This window comes from Toxorhynchites rutilus, chromosome 3 (genome assembly GCF_029784135.1).
Source record: "Toxorhynchites rutilus septentrionalis strain SRP chromosome 3, ASM2978413v1, whole genome shotgun sequence".
Taxonomy (NCBI): Eukaryota; Metazoa; Arthropoda; class Insecta; order Diptera; family Culicidae; genus Toxorhynchites; species Toxorhynchites rutilus.
Window position 1 is genome coordinate 125,647,898 of NC_073746.1, and position 22,147 is coordinate 125,670,044.

Consider the following 22,147-nt stretch of genomic DNA (forward strand, 5'->3'; position numbering starts at 1 on the left):
AACTTCAACCGAATATTCGTTAACCCATTTTAGGCCAAGTGTTCGAAACATCGAACAGCAACTTTGATAATTTTTCATGTCTTTGGACAGGAACCATATGGTAATGTTTTTGCACCAAAAGATAGCTTAATTTATTAGCTACCACTTATATCGATTTCATTCAATTTTGAGTAACTTTATTGGATAATAAATTCGATTCAAAGCAAGATTTCAGCGTTTCCAAGTATGTTTTGACCGGTTTCGCGACACGCGGCCGAGCATTGTCGTGCTGCAAAATAACTTTATCATGTCTTTGCTAGTATTGCGGTCGTTTTTGCTTCAGTGAAAGACTTAAACGCAACGCATGTCGTCGGTAGAGGCCCCCGTAATGGTTTCATTCGGTTTTAGCAGCTCATAGTACACCACACCCAGCTGATCACACCAAATAAATAGCATAACCTTCTTTTAGCTGTGAATATTCCGCGTAGCCGTCGATGTTGATGCATGGCCAGGGTATCCATACGTTGCCCGACGTTTAGGACTGTCTTAATGGATCCACTTTTCATCGCCAGTAACGATTCAATACAAAAAAAATCTTTCTTTTATGCCGTTGGAGCAGTGGTTCGTACGTGAAAAAACGGCGTTCGACGTCTCGTGGCTTCAATTCATACGGCACCCAATGTCCTATCTTTCGGATCATTCCCATTTTTTTTTTTTTTTATTAATTCGTTTATTTTTGCAGGCTCAGTAACTTAAGTTTAAAGGAGCCGAATTCTTAAATATAATTTTAAAACTATATATATATAAACAATTTTCTTACATCTATGGTTAGTAAGGTGGAAAACCGATTACTCGCGGTGTACTCGAGTTTAGAAGGGTGACATATTTTTAGGAGAAGGATGGGGTATAAGGAAACTGTAACAATGTTGATGAACACTCAATTCTTAAATCTGTTTGTATATCTATAGTGTTTTTACATTTCAACTTATTCTACTATTTATAGCAAGGGGACGAATTACCCGCAAAGGAAGGAAAGGAGGGTATAAGGACATAGGGACAATCACACACGAAGATCGATAGCTTTAAGGAAAACATATATATGGGACATGTAATCAAGGTCTAACCGAGCCAACACATCTCTCACCGGCACATTGGGCTGTCTTCCTCGGGCCCGAAGGGAGTTTTCTAAATTCGATCTGGCGACCAGATACACCTCGCACGACCAAACAACGTGCTCGATGTCGCGATAACCTTGGCCACAAACACAGAGATTGCTGCTGGCAAGATTGAAACGAAAGAGTAGTGCATCTAACGAACAGTGATTGGACATGAGTCGGGAGAAGGTGCGAATAAAGTCCCGACTCAATTCCAGACTTTTGAACCACGGATTGAGGCTAACCTTAGGGATAATCGAGTGAAACCACCGGCCCAATTCATCTTCATTCCACTTGCGTTGCCAGTTAGCGATGGTATTTTTGCGGACTAAAGAATAAAATTCATTGAAGGCGATTTGACGCTGATAAATATCGCCTTCAATTGCACCTACCTTTGCTAATGAGTCAGCCCTCTCATTACCCGGAATGGAGCAATGTGAAGGGACCCAGACAAAGGTAATGACATAACAGCGTCTGGATAAAGCACTCAAAATTTCTCGTATTCTCTCAAGGAAGTACGGCGAGTGCTTTTCCGGCCTCACTGAACGGATAGCTTCGACAGAGCTAAGACTATCCGTTACAATGTAATAGTGTTCAACAGGTCGTGAGGCGACGCTGTCCAGCGCCCAATGAATTGCTGCCAATTCAGCAATATACACTGAGCAAGGATTCTGAAGACTGTGTGAGGTGCTAAAAAATTCGTTGAACACTCCAAATCCTGTGGACTCATTTATAGTGGACCCATCAGTAAAGTACATATTATCACAATTGATACCCCTATATTTTTCATCGAAGATCGTTGGAGCGATCCTCGATCGTTGGTAATCTGAATATCCATGGATATCTTGCTTCATGGACAGATCAAAATGCACAGAGGAATTGATGTAGTCAGGGAAACAAACACGGTTGGGAATATACGAAGAAGGATCAACCTGCATGGAGATGAATTCATGATATGAACTCATGAATCCGGAGTGAAAATTTAGCTCGATCAGCTGCTCAAAATTTCCGATCACCAATGGGTTCATGACCTTACACCGGATGAAGAACCGAAGAGATAATAAATTGAAGCGATCTTTTAGTGGGAGTAGGCCTGCCAAAACCTCGAGACTCATGGTATGCGTTGAGGGCATACATCCCAACGCGATACGGAGACAAAGATACTGAATTCGCTCAAGTTTAATGAGGTGTGTTTTGGCAACTGATTGAAAACAGAAACTGCCATACTCCATCACTGAGAGAATAGTTGTTCGATACAACATTATAAGATCTTCGGGATGGGCTCCCCACCAGGTGCCGGTAATTGTACGGAGAAAGTTTATTCTTTGTTGGCATTTTTTACTCAGATACCTAATATGGGCCCCCCAAGTACATTTGGAGTCGAACCAGACCCCAAGATACTTGAATGACATAGCATGAGTGATCGATTTACCCAAAAGTTGAAGCTTTGGTTTTGCTGGTCTATGCTTCCTAGAAAAAACCACCATCTCTGTTTTCTCCGTGGAGAATTCGATCCCTAGCCCAATGGCCCAGGTTGAAAAATTGTTCAAAGTATCTTGTAAGGGTCCTTGCAGGTCGGATTCGTTTGATCCTACGACAGACACCACTCCATCATCTGCAAGTTGTCTTAGGCTGCAATTTTGTGTAAGGCAATTGTCAATGTCGCTTACGTAGAAGTTGTACAAAAGGGGGCTTAAACATGAGCCCTGGGGGAGTCCCATGTAAGAGACCCGACTTACTGCCGAATCTCCGTGAGAAAAGTTCAAATGTTTCTCACAAAGCAAGTTATATAACATATTATTCAATAGAGGCGGCAGACCCCGAGAGTGTAATTTGTCTGACAAAACCTCTATTGAAACAGAATCAAAGGCCCCCTTTATGTCCAAGAATACTGAAGCCATTTGTTTTTTTTCGGCGTAAGCCATTTGAATTTCTGAAGAAAGCAACGCAAGACAATCATTCGTCCCCTTGCCCCTGCGGAACCCATATTGTGTATCTGAGAGTAGGCCATTCGTTTCAACCCAACGATCAAGGCGAAATAAGATCATTTTCTCCAACAATTTCCGTATACAAGACAGCATTGCTATTGGGCGGTACGAATTGAAGTCGGACGCGGGTTTTCCGAGTTTTTTAATAGCTATAACTCGCACTTGTCTCCAATCATCTGGAACAATATTATGCTCCAGAAACTGATTGAATAAATTCAACAAGCGATGTTTCGCCACATCAGGGAGATTTTTCAGCAAGTTGAACTTAATTCTATCCGATCCCGGAGCAGAATTGTTACAAGAAAGGAGATCAAGAGAGAATTCTACCATCGAAAACTCGGAATCAAGATCGTACCTATCTTGTGGTATACCTCGAACATTTTTTTGCACAGGTGCGGAATCAGGACAAACCTTCCGTGCAAAATTAAAAATCCATCGATGTGAATATTCCTCGCTTTCATTCGATGAAGAGCGATTTCTCATGTTTCGAGCCACTTTCCATAATTTTTTCATTGACGTTTCTCGTGATAAACCTCCCACGAAATTTCGCCAATAAGCACGTTTTTTCCCTTTGATCAAATTTTTGAACTGATTCTCAAGGGCTAAATACGTTTGAAAATTTTCAGGGGTTCCACGTTTCCGAAAAGCTTTAAATGCATTCGATTTATCCTGATAAAGCTTGGAACATTGGCTATCCCACCATGGATTGGGAGGCCTTCGACGAATAGTGGAGCCTGGGATGGGTTTCGTTTGAGCGCGAACCGCGCTGTCATATATCAAACGAGAAATGAAGTTATACTCCTCCAATGGAGGCAAACCATCTCTGGAATTGATGGCTAGAGCAATCGCGTCCGCATATTTTTTCCAGTCAATGTGTCTTGTGAGGTCATATGCCATGTTTATAGATTCAGAAGAATTCGAACCAATGGTGATGGAAATTTTGATTGGCAAGTGATCACTACCGTTGGGGTCCTGGATTACATTCCACTTGCAATCTAACGATAGTGAATTCGAGCAAAGCGAGAGGTCAAGAGCACTTGGTTTAGCAGGAGGTTTAGGTACACGTGTTGTTTCCCCAGTGTTCAAAACGGTCATATTGAAGCTGTTACAAAGGTCATATATCAACAATGAACGATTGTCATCGTACTGTTCCCCCCAGGCAGTTCCGTGAGAGTTGAAGTCTCCCAATATCAATCGTGGCTCAGGAAGGAGTGAGCACATGTCAGCAAGTTGCTTGCGGCAAACCGCAGCTCTCGGAGGCCAATACAAGCTGACAATACAGAGGTCTTTGCCTCTGATGTTTGCATGACAAGCAACAGCTTCGATCCCTCCAATAGGTGGAAGGTCAATTCGAAAAAATGAGTGGCACTTATTGATCCCCAATAGCACCCCTCCGTATCTGTCATCACGGTCCAAGCGTATAATATTAAAATCGTGGAAAGAGAGATCATTTTGAGAAGAGAGCCAAGTTTCGGACAGAGCAAAAACATCACAGTTGAAGTTATGAATTAAAAATTTGAACGTATCCAATTTAGGTATAAGACTACGACAATTCCACTGTAAAACAGTGATATCTCCGACCTCTCTATTTGAATTAGACATCAAGAGAGATAATCATTGCAAGGAGGGGCCATGTTTGCATCAATTGTTGCAGAATTGTCTTTAATACTGGAAGCATTGAGATGACAATGGTTCTGATGGAGTCGGAAACATTAAAACACGTGAAGATTTGATCCACAAGGTCAGTCAACTTTATAAATCCCGATTGGGAAGTTGAGCTGGACGGACAAATAGGGACAGTTTGGGTTTTTGATGTCCCCTCGAGTGCTGGGTCGTTCGAAGGTGAACTATTCCCACGGAAGCCAGGAGGAACCTGATTTGGCTTGTCCGCTGCACTCGATTTTTTAGGCAAACTAACAGGGGTTTTCACCGGTGGGACTTGTTCTTGAAATTTGGGAGTGGTCACATTTTTGCGCCGGGGATTCCCTTTGAAAATACACGGTGTGCCCCCGCTAGCTGTATCCGCTTCCATTTCGTCAACTGGCAACGTGGAAAAGGTATTGTGTGTCGATATTGATTGTTGTTGTTGTTGGGCCATTGGAGAAGCGCCCTTCAAAATTTCCGCAAAAGTGCGCTTCGAGCGTTCCTTTAAAGAGCGCTTCTGTTTCTCCCAGCGACTCTTGTAAGTTTCACAAGCTGAGAGCACATGTGGAGTCCCCCCACAATATGGACACTTATGCTCAGTCGCACTGCAAGATTCGCCCACATGTTGCTCTCCGCAAGTTGCACAGCGCTCCTTGTTGCCACAATAAGCTGAAGTGTGGCCGACTGACTTGCATTTTTGGCAAGTCATGGGCTTTGGCACGAAGAGTCGCACCGGTAGCCTTAATTTGTCCACCATAACGTAGTCCGGGAGAGCGGAACCAGCAAAAGTTACTCTAAACGAGTCGGACGGCGTGAATTTTGTTATTTCCTTTTCTTGGGAGACTTTACCGAGTTGGCGACAGTCCAAGATTATGACTTCCGCCGAAGGGAGCTTTTTGAACTTGCCAACTCCTTCACTTCTAATTTTTTCGCACGTCAGACCCGTTTCAGTTATCACCCCCCCGATTTCTACGTCATTGGAGGGAATCCATACGCGATATTCGAGGATGAAATGCTTATCAGCAACAATCTCGTTTGCATCCTTCCGTTCAGACACGACAACTCGTAATTTGTTCGGTCTGACCTTGAAAATTTCTTCTACGGAAGTGTATCTGGTCAGATCTTTCATGATCTGAATCACGTTAAGGCCTTTTCCATTTGGTTTTGGCCGGAAGAAAACAACCCACGGGCCAGTTCCTGGTGCATCTTCTGGATAGACTCTGATACGTGGAGCGGAGACAACAGAGGGAGAAGACGAGGACGAGGATTGAGTTGTAACGGTAATATCAGAAGGAGGAAGCGAAACCGAGGAAGGGGGAGGGAGAGTGGGAGTATTGGAGGGCTGAGGAGGGAGAGTGGGAGAATCGGAAAGTTGGGGAGGGAGACTTGCGAGTTTTTTCGAGGGGGGCTTAGTAGGGTGAGTTGACTCGTCCCCGGAAGAGTTATCGCGTTTGAGTGCTCTTCCTGTTTCCTTTTTCATACATAAGGAGGAGTCACTTGTTTCCATGTCGGAGATCTCCATATAAGGAGACTCCCCACCACCCTCTGCCATTACGTGGAACTTTAATTCTAATTATGATTTTTGTATATAATATATAGAAAATAATAATGAAATAAAAATAATGAAAAAAAAAACTATCTTATAATTAATTTTTTATGACTATACCTAAATTTGCACACAGTGCGTATGATTCAATGACTGCTTCCGCTGACCACGCTCTCCACACTATCGTCAGTGTATTGGTGTCGAACGGGCAATCAATGCCGATGCACGAACAAAAGATTACAGCGCTCGCTGTGGAATAATTTCTCCTCTCGTTGACTTAGATTTGCTTGCGCACTCCACTTATTCACGTATGTGGTCCGGTGCACGCAGTCGGGGCGCGTTTTCGCTTTCGTGTACGGAACGCACCACTGGCTAACTCAATTCACCAACTCAATTGTTCTAACACAGTCTGATGCGAAAGAAAAGAAACCACAACAAAAGAAACCACTTCGACTTAAGAAAGAACGATGATGGACGTTTTCGTTCTAACCACCGCAGGAGCTATCAATAAATACATCCGATACGAATGACTACCGATTACCGAATGATCATTCCCATTGCTTTTAAACGATCGGCTATGGTTTGCTGAGCTACTCTAAGTGTATCTGCAAGTTCTTGTTGCGTTTGCGACTGATCTTAATCGAGGGAAGCATCCAAGTTTACATCTTCATACTTTTTTGGCGAACCGGACGTTCTTCGTCTTCCAAGTCAAAATTACCACTATTGAACCGTGCAAACCACGTCTTACACGTTCGCTCAGTTGGAGCATGGTCACCATAAACTTCCACCAAAATGCGATGAATTCCCGCAGCTTTTTTCTTCATATTGAAGTAATGAATTAACACTCTCCGCTAAAACACTCTCGTTGGTACGAAATTCGATATATTCGTAGTGGCAAAAAATCAAACAAAAATAACCGCACAAGAACAGAAAACCGTACAGAAAAAATCGCACAAAAACAACTGCACAAAAACAGGTTTTACTGTATTGGGTCAGTACTTCCACGCTTGGGAACACAAGTGTTCTAGTAAAGGTTTCAACACTTGTGTGATATGAAAAATGTTTAGCAATAAGCGTGTGAAATGATACGACCTAGTAAAGATAAGTTGTGTGTAGAAATATAAACACCCTGGATACGCTTGAGTAAAAGAATGTTCAATGATTGAGCTAACTCGGATTTCAAGTGATCTAATCACGGATTATTTCGTGGTCTTAGAATGTGACATTAAAATTTGATAATATATTGGAAAATAGAAGATTTGGTTTGAAATTAAACTGTTATAGTACACTTTGTTCTATGATTAGTCAAAAATGGATGAACGTAGATTCCAGAATATAGAATATAATCTTGTTTCGACTTCCGACGCGTGTGGAGAAAGGGCACATACGAATGCAAATACAAAAGTCGGCGGTCAACGGTCGCAGTCAACGTCATCTTCAACAAACATAAACGCACTTGGATATGTACGCGCACATACACACACAGATGCTACATAGACTTAATAAAAAAAATCTGACAACAAAATCAAATGCGTTCTCTATAAATGTTGTATTTTCATAAATTAATGAGATTTAACTTAGGTAATAAATCTTTCCCGGACTAAAGGAACTTCATATCGATATTCATTCTGATTAAATTCAAGATTTTGATAAGGCAATCTTATGGTTTCTAACTATGCACACGGCAGGTTTGGAAAAAAAATTAGTTCATCTGTTATATTTTTCATTAAGCTACCTGCGCAACCAATACACGTCGACTTTGAAAAATCATTATTCAAAAACAAAAAAAAACGCTTCTCTGATTTTTGGATATGTTATGTTTAAAAACCTCAGCTTCCAAGAAAAAAATATTTTAAAAAATATAGCGCTTCTGGATCCTAAGCCATGTGAACTATAAATACAAATACAAAAACTAAATCCAATTTGTTTGCAAGTGTAATATTTTTTTCAATGCAGACTAGCTCATTAGTTTCATTTTGATATGTCGATCATGCAAATCGATCTAGTGAAAAAAAAGTCATTTTTAGAACAAAAAAAAGGGGTGAGGGACTATATCGGTTTGGTCACTTATAGTTGACGACCTTCTGATAAGTTTAGAGGTAAAAAGATTCGAAGTTGTGGGCTTTGCCGATGATCTAGTCATAATGGTACGAGGCAAGTTTGACGACGTGTTATCGAGCAGAATGCAGATGGCCTTAAACTTTACACAATCTTGGTGTATCACAGAAGGTCAGAGCATAAATCCCTCAAAAACAACAACTATACCGTTCACCCAAAAAGAAAAAACTGCATCTGCAGTCTCTCCATCTTGGGGGAGAGGAACTAAAAAGCAGCGCTTCAGTGAAATATCTAGGTGTAATCTAGATGCTAAATTAAACTGGAACGCGCACTTAGATTCAATAATCAGCAAGGCCAACTCAGCTCTATGGACATGCTCTAAAATGATAGGAAGAACATGGGGCCCTAAACCAAAAATAGTTATGTGGGTTTACACTACAATTGTGCGGCCTAGGATAACCTATGCCTCACTTGTATGGTGGCCAAAGACTAAGGAGACTGTAGCTACAAAAAAGCTAAACAAACTCCAACGACTAGCATGCGTTGTAATTACTGGAGCAATGCGAAGTACACCCTCAAAGGCATTGGAGGCTATCCTTCACCTGGTACATTTGAACCATTATGTTCAGCTAGAGGCTAAAAAAAAGCGCTCTAAAGCTTAAAAGATGGAAAAAAATACTAGACGGGGACAAAACTGGTCACTTGTGCATCTTGAATCTTTTACCCATTGAACCAGCCTCAGAGATGAACAATGATTGGATGGAAACTAGCACAAATGATGACATTCCATACAGAGTGATCGAACATTCTCGCTCAGTATGGGATGAAGGTGGCCCCAACGTTCGTAATGGTTCAATCATGTTCTACACTGATGGGTCGGGAATGAGAATCAGAACAGGTGCTGGAGTGTATGGTTCCAGAACAAAAATCTCTGTGGCGATGGGAAACTGGCCAACAGTTTTTCAGGCAGAAATAGCTGCAATAATAGAATGTCTAAACGTTTGCCTCAAAAGAAAGTATAGACATGCTAACATCTGCATATTCTCTGACAGTCAAGCGGCACTTAAAGCTCTAAATGCCTTCAAGTACTCTTTAAAAATTGTCTGGGAATGCATTTCCCTTTTACGGCAATTAAGTCAGATAAGTTCGATACAATTGTACTGGATTCCTGGTCAATGCGGTATAGAGGGCAACGAGCGAGCAGATGAACTTGCCAGAAACGGCTCAAGCTCACCATTCACTGGTCCAGAACCATTTTGTGGACTCTCCGACTGTGTGTTGAAAAGCGAGCTGAAAAAATGGGAAGATCGGGATGTGACAGCCTATTGGATGGTTGCAAAACTTGAACAGGCGAAAAAAATTATTACGCCGAGTATTAAAACTACTCAACAGCTGCTAAGCCTTAATAAGAAAGACTTAAGCACATTCACTGGTCTTGTAACAGGACACTGCCCGAGTAAATACCATCTTAAGAACATAAGTTTAGCACTAGATGATATTTGTCGCTTTTGTAATGCCGAAAGCGAAACCTCGGAACATTTGCTCTGTAACTGCGGAGCTCTAACTAGACGCAGACTTCAACACCTTGATAAAGCTATTCTGGAGCCCAAGGAAACTTGGTCTGCGTCGCCAATCAGGATTATAAATTTTATCAAACAGATTATTCCTGATTGGCACCTATCACGTTATAGCTTTCAGTCTACTCCTTCATCAATAAGTAGTAGATAAGCTTGAAGTGTAGTATAAAAAAGGGGTATACCACAATAGTTCAAAATAATGGACGCAACAGGGAAAAAAATATCGGTTTGGCATGGAACGACTGATATAGAGGACTAATAAACGAAAGAGCTGGTTTCTCCAATCAACCGAAGCCACCCGAACAGATGTTTTCAAATCTAGAGTTAGCAGAGAGTTTTCACCAACCCAAACCAGCCTTTGTCAAGAAATTCCACACCATTGTACTGGTGAACTACTCCAATCACTCCGCTCCGCCTGTTGAAGCCTAGAAGCTCGTCGTAGACGATTCCATGGTCCTGATAAACAGGTTACCTGAAAATTGGATTTAATGTGTTATGTTTCCCATAAAATTTGTTAACTTTCTAATAACTTATTGTGGCACTATATTCTATCAGAATTATGGGTTTCGAGTAAAGATTTATTCTTGAAGAAGGAGACATTGATTTTGTATATGCCCTTATAAAAATCGATCGCAAGGACAATCAGTTATATGATAGTTAATATTATACCTTTTGGCAGTTGTCATCTGTCATCAAAATCATGTGTTTTTCGGCTAATTTAGCTTGAAATTGCCCTGATTTGAAAAGTGGTTGTTGCGTACAACGCAATATAGATGGAATGAACCAACCAACCGCCAGCCGTTCCATCTCCCCAACACAGACATCACATCCGATCATCGACGAAATAAATCCCCCCAACACAAATTGGTATAAATAGAGGAGCGCAATCGAGAACAATTTCATTCCACATCCAAACTCTGTAAAGTGAACATCGAAATATAAAATAGTTGAATTGTCACACACGTGTTTCTATTGTGTAGCTTGCCAGGCCTTTCTCGACACAAAAGTCTTTTTCAAGACTAATGAGTAAAAAGTAAAGTTTTCTACAGTCCACTGGTTATCGTTGCAGTTGTGCAACAGCCCCCATCCGAGGAAATTCCAAGCATCATCCAGGATTTGATTCAGCCTGTGTCGCTGACCCACCGCCGGGATTTCTTCATCTTACCATCGCGTGCAAGGAGCCGCGATCGGAAATCACCCGTTCCGTAGCGAACATTTTGGTCCTTCGAACCGGATTTTTTGGTCGATGAGATCATCGAAGGAAGTCATCTGCAACCGCATCTGCATTTCAAGCTGCAAGTGCCGTGGTTTGGCATAAAAGGCATTGTGCATAATTGGAAACTGTGTGTGGCATTGTCATGAAAAATCAATAGTTCATTGTGACAAGAAAACAATAGTTTATTGTTGCGTCACAATAGACAATAGCGTCAGTGAAATAAAAGCATTATGTAGTGAACACAATACAGTATTGTTTCAAGAACAATAGACATTGGTATGCGAACAATAGCAAATTGTTATGTGAACAATACAGTGGCATTTTGAAGAGCCACTAAGTTAAAGTAACAAAGGTCATTGAACTCTTAACAAGCGCAACAGTGAATTTGTGAAATTATTCCGAAAGTCGGAACAAAGCCCAAAAGGAGGTTGTTTTGTGGTTCCGGATATCATCGAAGACTCGACGACCATCATCACGGATTGGCACGGATTGGCGCGGATTGGCGTGGACTGGTGTGCGACGGCACGAGACGGCAAGCCTTACTCACTAAAGGCGGTGAGTAAAGTGTACCATTTTTATGATTTGTGATAAAATACACTGAATAAAAACGGATTATTGACACGATTATATTAACATTTATGTAACAATGGCGCAATTGAGAGAGCATGTGAAAGTTCTCCACGTTACTGCCAAGTCGATTTTAGCCATCGATCAGTTTGTTCAAAATTACAACCCAGAAGATGATCGCGATAAAATTGATTTGCGTCTTTCGAGACTGGAAACATTATTCGAACGTTACATAAATGCATCAATTGCCGTTGAATTAATTGTGGATGAAAATGATGAAGAAGGAGAGAAAATGAAGTATATGAAGGAGCGTGGAGATATGGAAACGAAGTATTATGAAATATGTGACTTTTTATTATCACAGAAAGTGAATAAACCGCCATCGGAAAGTTTAACACCGTTTTCTTCGTCTGTTGTGCGGTTGCCCAAAATTAACTTGCCAACTTTTGATAGAGATGTTAAGAATTGGATCCCTTTTCGAGACACATATCAGAGTCTGATCCATGGAAACAAAGGTTTAGCACCCATAGATAAATTCCATTATCTAATGGCGTCACTTGTCGGACCGGTCAAAAGATTGTTGGATACAATAAAAATCACTGCGAATAATTATGAGATTGCATGGACTATCTTAGTCAATAGATATGATAATAAGCGTTTCCTAATACATAATCATCTTACTGCTCTTTTTGGTATTGAACCTGTTCACAAGGAAAATCCACATGCAATCCTAACTCTCGTCGATAAAATTGAGCGTCATGTTAAAATTCTTAATTCATTGGGAGAACCAACTGCGGCATGGAGTTCTATACTGGTTCATATGATGTGCAGTCGATTAGACAAAATTACGTTACGAGAATGGGAAAAATCTACGGGAAATAATAAAGATGATGTGCCTACGTATGAAAATTTAATATTATTCCTACAGGATCATGCTCGAGTATTGTTATCGGTGAACAATGGCGTTCAAGTGAATCCAATCCCCAAAGAAAGGTTTCATGTGTCTGCTGCTCATACTGCAACTTCATTCAACCCACATAAATGTATTGTATGTTCAAAGACTCACAGAATTTACGAATGTGAAACATTCAAACGTATGTCTATTGATCAGAAGCATGAATTCGTTCGGCAAAATAAACTTTGTTGGAACTGTTTAGCAACCAATCACTTAAGCCGTGACTGTCCCTCCAAGGCATGTCGCAAGTGCAATGAAAAACATCATTCTTTACTGCACCCCAATGACGACCGACAATTACAGACGCTGACGAGACCGACCACTATTCCTAGACAGACAGTGACCAAACCACAACGACCTGACACTTTTACTTACACACGACCGACAGAATTTTCAACACCATCCCAAATTGAAACTGAAAGCCCGTCGCACTTCCAGTCCACAGCAGCCAGACTTAGTTCATCGAATGTTTTGGCCGCTACTCGTACACCTGAAATCGCTACCCGTACACCTGAAAAATCTTGTTCCACCGTTCTTCTCTCTACTGCTGTTGTGAAAGTTTCTGGTCCATCGGGCAGAGTAACCATGGCCAGGGCGTTATTGGATTCATGTTCCGAGGCGAATTTTGTAACAGAAAATATCGTTCAACTTTTGAGATTGAAACGCATCCCTCAATCAACTATGATCACCGGAATGGGTGGAGCTTCTGTGAGAAGCACGCATTGTGCAATCGTTACATTCAGTTCCCGAAATTCATCGTTTAGACACACCTTGAACTGCTGTGTTCTACCCAAAATTACAAATGACCTTCCCGCTATGAAAATCAACAAGTCTCATTGGAATATTCCTCACGATTTGCAATTAGCAGATCCTGGGTTTGCAACTCCTAAAAAAATCGATATGATTATAGGCGCACAGCTATTTTATAGCCTATTATGCAACGGTCAACTTTCTCTTGGCGACCGTGAAGGAAGTCAACCTATATTACAGCATACAGTGTTAGGTTGGGTAGTCAGTGGACCAGTACCCATCAAAGATTGCGGTACTGAATCCTCCAGTGTTGCCTTGCATTGCACAGTCTCCGAGCTCGAACATCAACTCACAAAATTTTGGGAGCTTGAAAGCTGCGAAGAAACTCGAAGCCTATCTCAGGAAGAAGTGGCTTGCGAGAAGTTATTTTCTGCAACCACTGAACGAACTGAATCTGGACGGTTCGTTGTACGTCTCCCAATAAAGGAGAATAAGTTGAGTCAACTTGGCGACTCAAAATCCACCGCTCTTCGTAGATTCAATTTGCTAACAAGAAGATTATCAAAATATACTCAACTCAAGGAACTATATTCCAATTTCATGCAAGAATATTTAACTCTTGACCACATGCGTCCTGTGGACACAATCGAAGAAGATAACCGTTCTTATTATTTACCGCACCACCCAGTGATTAAACCAGCTAGTACAACGACAAAATGTAGGGTCGTATTTGATGGGTCATGCAAGTCCTCCACAGGAATATCTCTGAACGACTGTCTGATGGTAGGACCAACCATCCAAGAAACGTTATTCTCCATTGTCGTACGTTTTCGCATCCATGAAGTTGCATTAGTTGCTGATGTTACCATGATGTATCGTCAGATATCGATTCACCCCGACGATAGACACCTCCAACGCATAGTTTGGCAACAAAAAACAGATCCTGATCCTCGTTCCTACGAACTTAGCACCGTAACATACGGCACAGCAAGCGCTCCGTATCTTGCAACTCGTTGCTTACAGCAACTTTCATTTGACTACTCGAAACATGAAAATGATTATGCATCCAGAATAGCAACAGATTTTTACGTAGATGATTTTCTCAGTGGCGTCGATACAGTTCCAGAGGCCATTCAGCTACGCCACGAAGTTCAACGAATTCTCTGCTCAGCTGGATTTCAACTTAGGAAATGGGCAACGAACTCATCTGAACTGATGTCCCATATTCCCGATAATTTGAAGGACAACAGAACGATTCTAGAAATAGACAACGGTACCAGTAATTCCATTAGCACATTGGGACTACTGTGGCATCCCGAATCAGATACCTTTCACTTCAAGGTTCCGGAAGTGTTCAATGATCGCACAATTACTAAGCGAGTTGTTGTGTCAGAAATGGCAAAATTGTTCGACCCGTTGGGTCTTCTCGGGCCAGTAATTATTACTGCCAAAATATTTGTACAACGTTTATGGCAAGCAAATGTTTCTTGGGACGATATATTATCTGCAGATTTGGCCGAGTTCTGGATTGGTTACAGGAGTAATTTGGCAGCTCTCTCCTTCATAGTGATTCCCCGTTTAATAAAGGCACATGGAGCAGGTAATCAACTTCAAATACATGGGTTTTGCGACGCCTCAAAGGATGCTTACGGTGCCTGTATATACATCCGGAGCATCGGAGAAGATGGTACAGTAATAGTTCGTCTACTCACTGCAAAATCACGTGTAGCTCCCATAAAATCAATATCTATACCCCGACTGGAGCTTTGTTCTGCTGTATTACTCAGCAATCTATATCGTAAGGTAGCTGAGAGCCTAAGTATTATCACTAAACCACAATTCTGGTCTGATTCCATGATAACTCTTCATTGGATCGCTAATTCTCCATCGAAGTACCAGACCTTCGTAGCCAATCGAATCGCAGAAGTACAAAGGTTAACGGAAGGAAGCGTATGGAAGCATGTGGCTGGTAGTGAGAACCCCGCTGACCTAATCTCTCGCGGTGCAACTCCCAGTGAACTAGCTAATTCTGCATTGTGGTGGAAAGGTCCGCCTTGATTGTCGTACGATTCATCACTTTGGAATAATAACTCCACCCAGTTTGATCCAACACATGTAGCCTCCGAAGTCCTCGAAGAAAAATCAATTATGAAGCTTGCGGCGGTTGCGCGTCAAAATGATACCCCAGATGAACCTTCTTTCATCGAACGCTTCTCGTCATTTTCGAAACTTCTCCGAATTGCCGCTTATTGTCGACGTTTTATACAGAGATGCCGATTGAAAAGACGTGGAATTCCAGTCGATAGTCCTTCATACCTAACTGCCGAAGAACTTCGTAATGCGTTACTCGGCTTGATTACAGTAGTACAAAGTGAAACCTTCAAGCACGAGATTACACTCGTCCGTAAAAACCAACTAATGAATTTAAATAAATCTCCAATACGATCGTTAAATCCCTTCATCCAAGATGGAATACTTCGGGTTGGTGGCCGGCTGAGCCACTCTACGTATTGCTTTGAACGAAAACATCCTGTAATACTACCAGCATCTCATCATTTCACTACACTTCTCATCGAATCAGTTCATAGGAAACTCCTCCATGCTGGACCTCGACTTATGATCGCTCACATCCGTGAACGCTTCTGGCCACTCAACCTCCGTAACATGGTACGGAAACACGTCCGCAACTGCATCCGATGCTTCAAGGTCCATCCTCGCTCCGAAAGTCAGTTGATGGGTCAATTGACTACCGTCCGCATTACTCCGGCCAGAGCATTTTTAAACACCGGAGTGGACTTCTGCGGTCCTCTGCAACTGAAGGTCTCCGTGAGAAGCAAATCAGCGTCGCCAATCAAAGGCTATGTAGCCGTTTTCGTGTGCATGGCAACAAAGGCGGTTTATTTGGAATTAGCAAGTGATCTCACATCAGAAAGCTTCATCGCTGCCTTGAAGCGTTTCGTCGCACGACGTGGGTTGCCTGTAAATATTTATTGCGATAATGGTACCAATTTTACAGGAGCCGAAAGGGAACTGCGATCGCTATTGAAGCAATTCAAACAGCAACAACAGTTAACAGCATTCTGCGCAGAAACAACCATTGACTTCCACTTCATACCAGCACGATCTCCAACATTCGGCGGCTTATGGGAAGCGGCAGTGAGGTCGCTGAAACATCACCTGCGTAGAGTCGTCGCCCTCGAGATCATCACAGCTGAAGCCATGCAGACAGTGCTCTGTCAGATCGAAAGTTGCCTGAATTCTCGTCCGTTGACAGCACTCTCCGAAGACCCTAATGATCTGGAAGCACTCACCCCGGGACATTTTTTGGTTGGATCGGCGCTCCAATCAATCCCGGAACCCGATCTTGCCGAAATTCCCGCCAATCGACTGTCGATGTGGCAAGCCATGCAGCGCAAGACTCAAGACTTTTAGAAGTTGTGGTCCAAGGATTATCTGCACCAGCTTCAACAACGCACAAAACATTTCTTCAAGCGTCCCAACATCCTGGTTGGAATGCTGGTGCTGATCAAGGAGGACAACCTGCCGCCGCTGAAGTGGAGTGTAGCTCGCATCACCGCCGTACATCCTGGTACCGACGGCCTGGTACGTGTTGTAACTGTCCGAGTGCCATCCGGCGCAATCTACGATCGCCCTGTGGTTAAGGTCTGTATCCTCCCGATCGACGTGTCATCCACGGGACCATCCGGAATAGAACCGAGATCACCAGCAACAGCCGAGCATCCTGAGACTCCTTGAATGGAATGCATATTCCATTGGTGGCCGGTATGTTGCGTACAACGCAATATAGATGGAATGAACCAACCAACCGCCAGCCGTTCCATCTCCCCAACACAGACATCACATCCGATCATCGACGAAATAAATCCCCCCAACACAAATTGGTATAAATAGAGGAGCGCAATCGAGAACAATTTCATTCCACATCCAAACTCTGTAAAGTGAACATCGAAATATAAAATAGTTGAATTGTCACACACGTGTTTCTATTGTGTAGCTTGCCAGGCCTTTCTCGCCACAAAAGTCTTTTTCAAGACTAATGAGTAAAAAGTAAAGTTTTCTACAGTCCACTGGTTATCGTTGCAATTGTGCAACAGCCCCCATCCGAGGAAATTCCAAGCATCATCCAGGATTTGATTCAGCCTGTGTCGCTGACCCACCGCCGGGATTTCTTCATCTTACCATCGCGTGCAAGGAGCCGCGATCGGAAATCACCCGTTCCGTAGCGAACAGTGGTAAAATTACATATTCACTCGTAAAAGTCATCCATAAATAAATTTGAGCTCGATTCACTTACTAGATATTTTTAAAATTTTATTTGACATCTTGGTGCGTTCAAATAACGAGTATACAACTCGTCTAATAAAATAGGTACTTCAATCCAAGTTGCAACATACTTTCAGCCATTACGACAACGCCACATAGCAAAAAAAAAAATCTCCACTGACAGTATCCGCATTAACGATCTGTCAGCAGCAGCCACTCCTTAGGCCAATTAAAGTTTTTAAGTGTCCATCACAACCATCAGTTACCGTGAATAATTCCTGTTTTTTTTTTCATTTCAGACTTCGTTGTCTGCTGCGGCAACTGCAGCGCGGTGAAATATCCGCCGAACTGCTACAGAAAAATCTTCATTACGCTGCGCGCGTACTTGAAGCCGTTTTCATCGACGAGACAAAGTAAGTACCCCCGAATGGAATCGGAACTGTTAACTTGTTTTGCTGCTTCTCAGCGGAAACTCATGCCAACAGCATTATCGCATCCTCATCAGTCATTCTCCATTCCATTTCATCTCCGGAGACCGAAGCGGTCCATATCCATTTAGCAATATTATCCTCACTCTTCGTATACTATTCATCAAAATCATCCCATATTCTCACCCTCCGTATATCGCTCATAATTATACAGCATTCCGATATCGGTCAATATGGAAATCGTCCCATAGTGAATAATAGGAAGCGCTAAATTCCAGGAATATAAACTAGCATGATCGAATATTAATTAGCAAATTTTATGCTTACGAAAAGGTTTGTGCGTTTCACAAAGCGACCGCAGTTCAACTATATTGAAACGCAAAAATTATACTACATTATTTGTGTTTCCAACTATTTACGAACACTAAATCAGCATAAATTCAACGTTATATACACGCAAACAACAATAATCAAATATTGGTTCTGTCGTATCCATATGAAAGATGAGAATTCATTACCCACATCCAATCCGTTCGACTGAAATTTCCGTTCGCATGAGTACACCACGCGTCTCCACAATCTCGAGATTTCATGGAAAAGCGTGGTGCGTTGTGAGCATTGGCAATGCGAGCAAGGGAGCTCATTTTGCATAATTTATCAATGAACGGAAGCTCTGTTTCATAGGAAGCCCCAGATTCTAATTCATCGACCACGACTGGATGGAGATAGTGTGGCACGGGATTTATAGAACATTCGAAAGCCACGTCCTTTACCATGCTATGGTGCTTTATTCAATTGACAGTCCGTTCCAGAATCATGGACAAGGGGCTTAGACTAAAACGATCGGAAAGTATTAGCGGTCACAAACTAATTTTAGTTCCATGAAATCATTCGCGTTTCAAATGAAATTCCAACTCTTGATGACTCTATTCTCTGCATTGTGCCCTCGACAGTGAGATATTACCTATTGCATTACAAAACATGATATTATTCAGTGCGATGATATCGAATTTGTGGCATAATTACACCACTGACAGGGCTTATTACTGGGAGCTATTATGTGAGTCATTAGCTAATTGCCTAGAAGCAGAAATTCAACTGACCGAATAGAAAAGCCACGCTCTAGTTGAATTTTGTTTCCAAGGAAACTGTGTGTTAATTCTCCAACTGAAAGAAATTAATTTCCAACTGATAGCCACATTTGCATTTATGTGGTATGCAGAATTAATATTTGATCATAAGAGTATGAACATTATTCAACGGCACGATTTCCATTGCAATCGATTACATCATATACCACAATATGCACAATATGACAAAATAGCTTTAAGAATGTATCTTCTTTTCTTTTCGTTCAACAACCTTGATAACATTATATTGAACTCGCGAACAAACCAAAATAAAATCACTGTCCAAAAATCACTAACTCCTGTTGTTATTCTCGAATTGCAATTTTTAATCTCGCCGCGGTGGTGATGAAAAATGGTTCCATTTTAAAAATTGCAAAATGACCACTGCCACTCCAAACCATGCGACGACGCGAATAGCCAAGATGATGGCGGCGGAGGTGGTGGTGGTGCTAACAATGGGAACAACGGTAGCGGCGGTGGTGGTAAAATTAACAGTAGCAACGTCAATGCTGTGGGAGACAATAGCAATGTCAGCAGTGCCGCCAGCAAGGAACCCAGACGGGGCGTAACGACATCAGCCCCGCCTACTCACAGTGGCCCCACGGGACCACCGATAGGAAAAACCGTCATACAGCGGCGAAAACTACGTGCACCAGTCTGGGCCAGGTCTCTACTCTAACACAAGAATTTGCTTGCAGAGAGAAATGAATTAGTTTTTTTTCTGTCTTTTTTTGTTGGTTTTATCTTAACACTCCACTAACATCGAATGATGATATTTTCCTCTAACTTTTCCTGACTGAAGGATTAACACAATCATTTCTAACATAAATAAACACCCAATTTTACCTCTTCCTTTTGAGTTCTTGCCACTTATCCAAAACTAACCAATTCAAATTATAGAGAATCTAGCAATCTGCTTTACAAATATCAACACGAAACGGAAATGTTTCCTGCAATATAATTAGCACCAATTAGTAACAATCGCAAAGAATGCAGAATGCGAGCAATAGCCTATCTATGTTTGTTCTCTTTCACTAAATGGGGCTGCGATACGCCGAAACTAACGTTCTAAGCTACATATGCACTCTATTGCACACACGTATACACGCATAATGAAGATAAAATCATCGCCTTAAATTTTTTAGAAAGTATTTGTATAATATTCAAAATTATAGAATTCGACATTTCCGACATTTCGACCACTAGACCACAGGGACAATGAAGCTAACAATCCGAAACGCTGCTACTGTTGACTAAATGACAGAGTTAGAGCGGCATTATGTGTATTATCAGATCGTGTGTATAATTCACTTCAATGTAAAATGATCTATTCTTCTTCCGGATAATATGTGATAATGCAGAGTATTTTATTGTTTATGGCAGAATCATTTGTTTTATACTCGCTTATATTCTTTTTGTCTGACATATTGAGACCTGATAACCGATGTCAGTTGAATGATTCGACCTAAACAATGCTTTTCGGACGCGTTAAGAGAGTCTACATTGGTTAGAAAAAGTCACAGAAAGGTTGTGTCCGACACAAGACCGCATAGGTGACGTAGGATTCCGTTAGGCTATCTGTTGTTTTGGATATGTTTGTAGAATTACATTGTTAAACTCTTCGATAATGATTTGGTGGCCCGGAAAAGGTCCGTTTTGTCTGGTTGTTTGTACACTCGACCAGTGTTCACAACCGAGTGATGATGATAGAAGGATGGTGATTTGTCATTGGATGGTGCGTATCACGATAGAAGATAGCAAAGTGGAATGAGATATGAGAAAAACCGCCCTCTGTTGCCCTGAACGAGATGGCTTCAGTTTTGTGTTTTGTGAAGAAAAAAAATCATCAATGTAATATAAGATAATTATCATTATCGAACACAACTATCAATTTTTCGCACCAGAAAAAAAGTGTTACTTTAGTATAGAGAAATTATATTTGAAATGGAACAGGAAATTTTGTTATAATTTTTACTTTCTGAGTGTTTATTCAACCCATTTTCATATTGGCTTTAAACCCAACGGAACACGAAACTCCTTCATTTTTCCAATTTTTCTCGTCGCATGAACTTTTATTAGGAGAAAAAAATCGTTTCATATTTCAAGCCATTTTAAGACGACCGCTACCATATACAATTTTACACTTACACTTGTGCTAAAAGTTTTACAATGCATGATCGGTCGTTGATATGAAATTTCACGAAGCAACCAACATAAAAGTTCCAAATTTAATTTTTTATATTCTATCAAACATAAGTTTTATTCATCGCTCCCAACTTATTCGCCAGCATGTATGCAATCAGCAATGCCCACGCTAGTCACAATGAGCACTATCCATTTGTGCGCGTCGTTTGTTGAACTATCGACCACGAGGGTATTTATATGCTGATTTCCCTCAGGTACATTGAATTTGAAATCTCTGTTAGGGAATACATGCCGGTGGAAACAAAAGCTCCCCCTGCTTTCATGTACTTGCAATGCCGATTTCTCCTAGGCTGCTTGTTTTTGAAGTCTCTGTTAGGGAACACATTTCGATGGGAACAAAAGCTCCCCCTACTTTCATGTGATTGCCATGTTGATTTTCCCCAGGCAGCTTGGTTTTAATGTCTCTGTTAGGGAACACACTTCGGTGGAAAAAAGTTCCCTTTACTTTGATGTATTTGCAATACCAATTTTTCCGTATCTTCAATTTCGACAAATCAGAACGATGTGTTTCCGTTTGGAGATTTTTCGATTGTTTGATAGTTAGTTTCATATAGTATATTATTTCAATCATTGTGATGAATTGTTATGGAGTGTTCAGATCGATTGATGCAAATATCTCGTAAATCCATCAGGAAATAACTGACCGATAATTGTAAGTACATGAGC

General features: G+C 41.5%; 1 protein-coding gene across 6 annotated transcripts in view; it reads left to right on the top strand.

Annotated features, from left to right (window-relative positions):
• Positions 1-22,147, top strand: part of LOC129773218 (dual specificity calcium/calmodulin-dependent 3',5'-cyclic nucleotide phosphodiesterase 1A-like) — a 544,686-nt gene that overhangs the window by 427,001 nt on the left and 95,538 nt on the right. For 5 of the 6 annotated variants that reach the window (XM_055776805.1, XM_055776808.1, XM_055776806.1 and 2 more), the window contains 2 exons: positions 18,018-18,131; positions 19,694-19,942. In XM_055776805.1, coding sequence (XP_055632780.1) covers positions 18,018-18,131; positions 19,694-19,942 — 363 coding nt within the window. The remainder of the gene's footprint in view (positions 1-18,017; positions 18,132-19,693; positions 19,943-22,147) is intronic. The other variant, XM_055776809.1, reaches the window with a different exon arrangement.